General features: G+C 41.2%; 1 protein-coding gene across 1 annotated transcript; it reads right to left on the reverse strand.

The window, feature by feature from the left end:
- Positions 1–729: 729 nt before the first annotated feature.
- Positions 730–8,690, reverse strand: PRDM12 (PR/SET domain 12). Its single transcript, XM_073637860.1, has 5 exons — positions 8,244–8,690; positions 6,319–6,509; positions 4,812–4,967; positions 2,680–2,791; positions 730–2,343 (listed from the first exon to the last, which is right to left on the reverse strand). Exons 1-5 carry the CDS (start codon positions 8,464–8,466, stop codon positions 1,958–1,960), a joined length of 1,068 nt encoding a protein of 355 aa, XP_073493961.1. The 5' UTR covers positions 8,467–8,690; the 3' UTR covers positions 730–1,957.
- Between the last annotated feature and the right edge of the window lie 1,698 nt (positions 8,691–10,388).

Genomic DNA, 10,388 nt, shown 5'->3' on the forward strand with positions numbered 1-10,388 from the left:
CCTGTAAATCTAGAATGCAGGCAACACGCCTTATGCCCTAATTAGCTCAATTTTTTTATTTTCATGTCTATTAACATGATTTTCTTATTAGAAATTCGATTTTTTTGGTCAAAAAGGACGTTTAATTGTAAGAAGGTTTTTCTTTTTTACATTTCAATTATTTTACATTATGTTATAGTTGATTTGATTATATTTGAAAAACAATATAATTTTACTTTATAGACATGTATATATAAATGCATAGAAAAAAATGAGGTAATATAAATAATATATATATCAAACTAAGTAAAAAATATATATATATATATATGTATGTATCTTTTTTTAGCTCTTATTTAAAAAAATGTTTGCATGTGTGTATGTATATATAATTTTTTTCTTTATAATCTTTATATACATATGAATATCTATATACTCTTTATAAACTTATTATACATATATTATTTTCTTTTTTATATATACGTAGTTTTAAATTTCATATTTTTTAAGCATTTATATGTACACACATATGTGTAAAAAAATATTAGCTACAAATATAAACTGTTTTTAATATATTTATGCTTTTTTCTCATATATTTTACATACGGTATATATTTTATATATATGTGTGTGTGTGTGTGTGAAAAAATATAAGTTAAAAACGATATATATGTTTACTAACAAGATGTAAAAAAAAACATAAAAATCTATATAATTATGTGCTTTCTATTTATATAATTACTTATTTGTACTTTCTTTTTAATCTTTGCCCCAAAAATAAAACTTTCATTGCTAATTGGAAATTGATTAGAAACGATTATAATGATGAGAGAATAATTGTTTTCATCTTATCAACAGCTCAATTTTCTAAACTTTGAAAATGCAAAAGTAAAAATCCTTGCAGTGTTAGAGACGATGATTTTTTTATAGGCCATTACAGTAGCTCTTTTTTTTTTTCTTTTTTTTTTTTAAAGGGTGGGTAAAAAAATAATATAGAAATTAGCCACTTATCAAGTTACGGTAAATACATAAGAGAAAAATGGGGAAAAAAAGTACTTATTAGTCTGCTCCATCATAAATGTATATTATAAGAGATAATTCTGAAATCATCTGATCCAGTGTCAATATATTAAAAAAAAAACAATTAAAACTAAGCGTCTGTTGTGTGAAACGATACTAAAGTTTGACATTTTTTTTAGTTTTTAAACCTAACTATAAAAGAAAATGGAAGCAAAGGAAAGAAACTGAATTATTTTCCAAGTAAATCATTTCACAAAATATATTTTCTTTTTTTATTGGGAACATGTGATAGGTACAGAGAGGTACAAATTACTTACAGGTATAATACATGGAATCTCGGCCGATAGCAGCAAAGATATTACAGAGAATATTTACAGGATATAAAGTGACTCGTTCGAGGAGTTTTCAATTTTTTTTTCCACTGGAGCTGTGCGTGTGTGTATATATATATATATATATATATATATATATACATACATACATACTATAGAGGTGATAGATATAATCTTTACTCTGTGTCTATGTATAGATATTTATATAGAGATTTATGTATTTATACACTCCTATATACAAAAAGCCTTAGGTCGAAATTGAGAATTTTTTTCCATACGTTTCCAATTTCAAATATTTTGGATTTTATTTTTCTTTTACTTTCCCCGTAGATTTAATTGTTATTTTGCAAGCTCCTTATGAGGCGATTACTGTATAGGGGTAGTGCACTGGCTCGGGGCAGCACGTTACCCCTGATCTATACAGCGGGGGCAGCATTGAGCCTCAAAAAAATACCAAAATAAGAGCCACTTGGTGCCTCGCGCCTCATACATGAGCCCTCTCTTATGTCACCTACATCCACAGCTATCATTTTTGGTAGCGGCTAAGAAATGCGCAGACAGTCGGGAGAGATGGAAGTAAATGGCGACAGTCCAAGCTGTAACTAAAAGTCTGTATAAGTCTGTCCTCACAATACCATGGTGGGGATGTGATGCGCCAGTGAGGCCGGGTGCGGCACCGGCAGGGTGGGGGAGTGGGCCTGCATGGATCCATTGGGGGGTCGGTGCCTGGCGCTCTTCTGGTGGGCACGGAGGCCAGCCAGCTGCGAGTAGGCGCTTTGGCACACCTGGCACTTATACGGGCGCTCCCCGGTGTGCAGTCGGACGTGGTTCCGCAGAGTAGAAGACTGGCTGAAGCGACGATTGCAGAAGCGGCACACAAAGGGTTTGTCCAGGGTGTGGATCCGCATGTGAGAGCGCAGGTTGCTGCGGGAGTTAAAGCCTCGGTGGCAGATCACACAGCGCATGCGGCCAGACAGGACTGGACCGGAGGAATCGATGCCACCAAAATCATCTGAGGGGGAAACAATATGAAAAAGTTACAGAATAAATGTACGTTTTTTGATCTCTGAATCATCAGAACTGGACTCATCTGGGTCTCAGCCCCCTGCTGGACACTCCAGGAAATGCAAACAAAATAATACAGCAGCTAAGATGTGGGCAAACAATGAATATATGACATATTGAAATTTGAACTGCATTACTGCTAGGCAGAATATACTTATAAAAATCAAGGTACTTAGCGCATAAGTACCAGATAATGCAGGAGCAGTGGAGGCAGAAATTTCTGCTGCTTCCTCATTTTCTGACTTTCAGCCATGACTATGTCTGTGTCTGCCCCACTGCTCACCATTTTTATTCTTCTTCTGCTCCTCCTCCAAGCCGGGCACACCGGGGATACCGAGGAAGGTGTTCTGAGAATTACTGTACCACACCAGCAGCTCCTGGTCTGGAGGGATCGTCTGCAGGAAAGAAAGAGATGGTAAGGAACCAGCGCCGCACTGCAGCGGGATCATACAGGTGAGGCATCCCATCATGCACTGCAACATCACAGAAATCAGGGAAATGGCCCTACCTATAGTGATGGAAAGATATGAGGACTGAACAATAGTAGTCACATGTCCTACAGTCACCTCTCCCCAGTAATGGCTGATAACAGGGAGTAAAAGATTGTACTCACCGGTCCTACAGTCACCTCTCCCCAGTAATGGCTGATAACAGGGAATAATAGATTGTGCTCACCTGTCCTACAGTCTCCTCTCCCCAGTAATGGCTGATAACAGGGAGTAATAGACTGTGCTCACCTGTCCTACAGTCTCCTCTCCCCAGTAATGGCTGATAACAGGGAGTAATAGACTGTGCTCACCTGTCCTACAGTCACCTCTCCCCAGTAATGGCTGATAACAGGGAATAATAGATTGTACTCACCTGTCCTACAGTCACCTCTCCCCAGTAATGGCTGATAACAGGGAGTAATAGATTTTACTCACCTGTCCTACAGTCTCCTCTCCCCAGTAATGGCTGATAACAGGGAGTAATAGATTGTACTCACCTGTCCTACAGTCTCCTCTCCCCAGTAATGGCTGATAACAGGAAGTAATAGATGGTACTCACCTGTCCTACAGTCACCTCTCCCCAGTAATGGCTGATAACAGGGAATAATAGATTGTACTCATCTGTCCTACAGTCTCCTCTCCCCAGTAATGGCTGATAACAGGGAGTAATAGATTGTACTCCCTGTCCTACAGTCTCCTCTCCCCAGTAATGGCTGATAACAGGGAATAATAGATTGTATAGTCGTTTCTCCCCAGAGAACAATAGCTTGCTTTAATCTATTGCTATGACTTGGGTGTGAACCCCTGATATTTGGAGCTGTGGTGCCCCCTTTACTTCCCCAGTGGTGGCAGAAGTTTCCTCAGTCGTCGCCATCCCTGTCCTCACATCCTTATGCTCCATCCCCCCGATGCCCCTCGCTGTCTCCTGTGACTCCTGGTGTTGTGCTCCTTGGTTACCAAGGACATTCAATGAATGAGGTTATTAACATGCAACAATTAATATAACAACCTGGGGAGATGGGAGATGAATGCGCGGCTCTGTGCTGCGCTGTGCTGGGCGGGCGGGCGGTGCGGGTGCTATGCCGGCTGCTGCACAATGTGGCAGAGCTATGACCTTGAGCCCGACACAGTGGGACATGGAGTACGGGCTGTGTAGAGTCTACGCGGTCTGTGGTCCCAGCTCCAGTGTGTCAGGCAGGGGCAGACATATCATTGGTGCAACCTGTGCAGCCACACAGGGGCCCGAGAGGTGTGGGGGCCCATGTCCACCTACAAAACAGGTGGAATCATGCATTATGAGGAGTTAGTGGACTGCAAAGGGCCCATGTATTGTTCTTGCACAGGGGCCCTTTTCTGTTTGTGTGCGCCAGTGGTGTCAGGTGAGGTAATATTCAGAGGCTTTGAGCTGCAGCCGCCCCCTCTCCCCTCACAAAGAGAGAAGAGTGACATCGCTTATCAGAAGCAAATCAACAAATGGCCGGGTGCTCGGAAGCTTCTATTAGGTAAGTAATGTTTACAGCGGCGGCCGCGCTCCAGCCTCGTGCGGAGGGGACGCCTGTATTCAGCGCTCAGCGCCACAATCCCCGTAACCTGCCATTTGTTAGCCGTCAAATTGATTTTTTCCTGTAAAAGAGGAGTCGTCTTCCCGCTGCACCAAGGAGATGCCAGCGGATCCTATTGTTACATGCGGTTGACAGCGATTAACAGAGGCCATTACCAGCTTGAGAGGCGCACAGAACATTCTAGACGTCAGTCAATCAAGGGCGAGGAACATGGACAGAAATGGACCCTTGGTGGTAAGATCAGGCCAGAGACCCATGTCACCTGTGAGGACAGGATTCTAGAATGTTCTAGATATTATCCAGACCATTGGGCCCAAAGGTGACCCCCAACCACCATGGTATCTAGGAGATGATGAGAGTGTTACCTCTATGGCCTTGTAGAAGATGCTGTTCCCAATCTGTACCACCTCCAGGTTCTGCTCCTGCTCGTTGCGTGCACATTTAATGTACGTCATCCAGCTGCGGTGATCCTCCTGACTGGCATCAATGAAATAGCGCACAGTGCCATCCTCATTAAAGACCTGGGAAGGAGAGAGGACAACAAATGGTTAATGATGGGCGATGCAGGGCCTCATAGAAACATCTGTCCATCATCTATCTCATATCTATCCACATGTTGCAATTTAGTAGCTCCACATTATTCTGGTGCTTGAGCTTGAGAAAGGTTCTAGAGAACCGAAACGTTGCCACATGGGCTAATAAAAAGGCCTCCACTTTTTTTGCACTTTATTGGAGTTCTGTTTATTTTTCTTCATATATTATATTGGACTTGTACCCAAAAAAGCTTTGCACCCACCATTTTTGGATCTGCTTTGCTATATTTTTTCATATTATCTATCTATTATCTTATAACTTTATAGCAGCTATCTATCACATATCTATGTATGTGACTGTCCTATCATCTCTTTATTTCATGTCTATATAGTATTTATCTATCTGTCCTTTATAGTTTATCGGGTATATATGTATCCATCCATCTCATGTCTATATAGTATTTATCTATCAGTCCTTTATAGCTTATCAGGTATATATGTATCCATCCATCTCATGTCTATATAGTATTTATCTATCTGTCCTTTATAGCTTATCAGGTATATATGTATCCATCCATCTCATGTCTATATAGTATTTATCTGTCTGTCCTTTATAGTTTATCGGGTATATATGTATCCATCCATCTCATGTCTATATAGTATTTATCTATCTGTCCTTTATAGCTTATCAGGTATATATGTATCCATCCATCTCATGTCTATATAGTATTTATCTATCTGTCCTTTATAGTTTATCAGGTATATATGTATCCATCCATCTCATGTCTATATAGTATTTATCTATCAGTCCTTTATAGCTTATCAGGTATATATGTATCCATCCATCTCATGTCTATATAGTATTTATCTATCTGTCCTTTATAGTTTATCAGGTATATATGTATCCATCCATCTCATGTCTATATAGTATTTATCTATCTCTGATGATGGAGGTGCTCCAGCTTCCCTCTCATTACACTACATTGCCCAGTAACTGTTGTGACACTACAACTCCCAGTGTGAACATGTCATGGCATGCTGACAGTTATAGTGTCACCACAGTCCTGTAGACTCCTGGACCATTGCTGTAAGCAGGACTGGGGGCTTTTTTTCAGGTGATGGACAGCCCCCAGTCTTATCACCTTCCAGTGGGTCAATTACTCCAATTGTCCTGACAGCTGACACAATGGAGCAGCACTGCAGCTGTGAGCTGGACATCAATGGTCTCCATTAATCTCTGGGGACTGCTGGATACAGTTCATCTCATTCAGTTAGTTCCTCCCCTGGGGGGTGTTTATCATCTGATCTTATCTGAGCCCCCCTCATGGGGACCACTCACCTCCCACATCAGGTTGTTGTTCTTGCACAGGTCCACATGCTCCGGGGAGATGACTCTGCCGGTGAACGGTCCCATCTCAGTCCCGGCCTTGATCCAAGTCTTGGAGAAGATCCCTAATCCCTCCCCGGGGATGGAGCTCTGGGCAATGATGACCTCTGTGGGCAGCACCAGGCTGGAGAGCTTCTGCACCTCTGCAGGGGAAAGGGCAATGGAAACCCTGAGCAGGAGAACTTTCCACAGCCGGGAGCAGCTCATGCGCTGGAAACTGCTGCTCAGCGCATCTCCCGGAGGCGACAATCGCAGTGCGACAATTCAACTTCCAACAATTTCGTTTAGAGAAAAAAGGAATTAATTTATCTCATCGCTTTGCTCCCTAAACCCCGATCTCTGTAAATTCAGTTTCTAGCAGCCGGTAATTACCAGCACCAAACTCATCCAGACAGGGGTGATGAGAGATATTGATGATTTTCTTAAATACAACGAATTGTTTGTTTGTTTTTTTTGTTTTGCTCTTGTTTTTAATAATTTAAACCATTACAGTAAAATTGCCCAATATTCTATAAATGTCGCAGGATATCTATCACCATAGAGATACAATTTTGCGGCAGAATTATCAAATCTGATTGCAGATTAATCCAATCTCCGTGATTGATAATTAAAAGATTTAATCTCATTAATTTAATTCCTTTCTAACGACTTCTGTAAATTTCACGGAACATTTACTTTTTGTTTTGCCAAAAGTTTTTCTGCTTATTATCAAATAATAGAAAAACTCTTTCCAACAATCATTGGTGGGCACTCACAATTTTATTAATTTCACAGGATTATTAATAACACATTGCATCAATTTAAATTCGCAACGAGATATGTTAATTTTATCTCTATATGTTTTCTCCCATCTATAGCTCAGGTTTAGTTGGCGCAGCGCCTTTTGCAGTAACTGTCACCACAACTGTAAAAAAATGTATATGTAAAACTATTGGAAACTTCTGAGAAAAAGGCGCAAGTGAATGGGATTTTATCTAACACGGAACCTCCGACAATGGGGGAGATTTGAGGCTATTTGTTGTGCAGACAGAGGTTAAATAGTGTCCCCCTCCCCATCTACCCGTCCAGCAATTTGTCACACTGGTAAAGTGATGGGCATTCATGAAACCCAACAAGAAAGAAATGACTCATTCTAAATTCATTAGTCTGTATGGAAAGTGTCGCAGATACATTGGCGCATCATGTAGTGAGGACTTGCTCCAAAGCTGGAGGAATTCCACCTACAAAATGGGGAGATTAGCTGCTTGACATCAAGTGAATGCTGATGGAATTAGTCTTCATGGTCAATTAGGAAAGGAACATAGAGGATAATGGGAGTCATAATGCCCCCTTCACGGATGCCAGGACAAGGGAGCTGGATGGGGCACAGATTGATGAATGAGGAATAAGGACCTGAGACATCTTAAAGAATAGGCGACTTTTTTCTTCTCTAAATTCTTTTTAAGTTGGTTTAAGTGGAAACTTTTTTTCTCAGGTCAAACTCAAGTTAACTAAATGAATGTAAAAGCTTTTCTTCCCCAGTCTGACTCTATTACATGCCCTGCTCAACTGCGGGGAAAGTGGGGGCGACACTGGGAAAAGTCGCTGGGAGAAAAGCGAGGATTTCAGGGCTGGTTGGTAAAGAGGAGATTTTGGTGGGAACATGAAAAGGAGAAGATGCCACAGTTGTGAGAAGCCCAATGAGGGGTCGTCCCCACCATCAGTCACAATTATCCAAAGGAAAAAAGGAAAGAACTATAAAAAGATTTACAAAAAAAAGAACAAAAACAAATGCAAACTACTGGCAAAATTGTTACAATATTGGAAAAAGAAAAGGTGCGCAGTGAATGTGCAGCAGGAGATGAGGCTGCAGCGAGGGGCGCAGGGTGGGCACTTACCTCCAGAGAAGGACTGTGCCAGGACCTCCGCGGTGAAGGCAGTTTTGGGGCTGCTGTGGTTGTTCTTCTCCTCAAACAGCTGCTCCCCCAGGACGTTCCTCCAGCGCCCATAGAGGAAGCTGTGCAGGATGTCAGAGGTGATCATCTCTGCCAGGGACAGACCTGGCTGCTTCAGGCCACTCTTCAGCACCAAGGCTTCTGCGGGGAGCACTGAGCCCATCATGGGTCTGGTTGGTGGTAGTGCTATGGTGTCACCTAGTGCAGCAGTACTGTGGAGTCACCCCCCGAGCAGCCTCTACCTCCTCCGAGTAGCACTGTGGCACTATCCTCCTTGCAACAGCCCTTCCCTCTTTATATGGGCCTGAATGACCCTCCTAATTGGTTATTAATGACCTCCCTGACGTTGGAAGATAGACTTGTTCCACAGGAGAAGAGAGAGCCCCCTCCTCCCCTGAGAGACTGCAGGATAAAGAGAGAGCAGAGCATTGAGGGAAGGTGGGGAGGAGGGGAGAGACAGCCCAGCACATCCAGCCAGCCCCAGGCACCTGCTTCAGGCTCCCCAAACTGGCCCTTACCCCAAGCCCAGGAGGGTGCAGGTAATGGGACCATGAGCATGGAGGCCCCAACAACTCAGACTCCATTTTCATTCTAAGGCTTCTGTCTTTCTTTTCTTCTTTCTTTTTTCTCTCTGTTTTGTTCTTCTTTTTCTCTATCCTCGTTTTTTTCTTTCTCTTCGTCTTTCAGTCTTTCCCTCTTTCTTTCGTTCTTTCTTAATTTTCCCCTTTCTATCTTTTTTTTTATTTTTTTCCTTCCTTTCTTCCTTCTTTCCATCTTTCCATCTCTTACCCTTGCTTCTTCCTTTCTACCTTTCTTTATTCGTTTGTTCTTTTCCTCCGTTTTCTTTCTCTCTAGTCATCCTTTCCTTCCTTTTTTTCTATCTTTTCCACTTTAGACTTTTTTTTTGTTAATTTCTCATTTCATTAGGTTAATATCTTCCATTCACTTCTTTCTTCTTTTTCTCTTTCTTTTTCTTTCTTTCTTTCCCGATGTATCTGATAGATAATTCCATGCAGTACAGACACCCCTCGCACACATTACACACATATACCGCTCTATGTCCGCATTGTACAAGGTATCGGGCTCTACAGGAGATTATTTCTGAGTTTCTATCTTTGTCCCTTTCTGAATAAATCAGTACAACTCCAAGAAATGCTGAACGACCTCCAACCCAATCCATAACCCGGATCCGCGCTACATTCACTAATCGTTGTATTGAAAACCCAGAAACATCTACATAATCTGGGTGATTTTCGTTTCCCCACCTTTCACCCGTCGTCATCTCCAGTAGAAAACCGGGATTTGTTCAAGAGTAATAAAATCAAACCAAATTCACTGCAAATGACCGAATCCCACCCGGAGGAGGCAGAAGATTCTCCCAAGATCTTCAATTACGGACAGAGGAGAGAAAACAGGAAAGTTCTCAGGGAAGGAAACGAAAAATTTAGAAAAGGGATAAGAATCGCATAAATTAACTTGTTGTGTTCATCCGGTATAGATAAATGTAAAGAACAAGAGGTAGAAAGTCGCCCGGTAATTCAGAGAAACGACGTATATAATAATCTCATGACTAAAAAGACGCAGATAAAAAGATATGTGATAGAAAGATAATAGACAATAGATAAGTGATAGAGATAGATAGATATGTGATAGATTATAGATAGAAAGATAATAGAAGATAGATTATAGATAGATGATAGATAGATATGAGATAACTAGGTAGATAGCTAAAATATATAAATTAAATAGATATGTGATAGATAAGATATAGTTAGATATCAGAGATATAGATACATATATGGGAGATAAATATTAGATATAGATTAGACAGATATGAGCTATCAGATACATAGATGATCGATAGATCGATAGGTTTCTATATTGCCATGACCTTATGACTGATGATAGAAGTTTCTTTCCCTTAGTTAAGCACATATCTATGAGTTGTATGAATATCTAATGGCTTCTAGATAATCCCACTATTAGGCATGACCCACCTCTCCCCAGTTGTTAAATATTCATGACCATTAATTGAGCGTGTGACTCTATCGGGCCATTGTTGCGGGTGTATTGGGAGTCTGTCCCGGG

The sequence above is a fragment of the Phyllobates terribilis genome, unplaced genomic scaffold, assembly GCF_046119375.1.
Source record: "Phyllobates terribilis strain yellow unplaced genomic scaffold, ASM4611937v1 Scaffold_7__3_contigs__length_470593459, whole genome shotgun sequence".
Lineage (NCBI taxonomy): Eukaryota > Metazoa > Chordata > Amphibia > Anura > Dendrobatidae > Phyllobates > Phyllobates terribilis.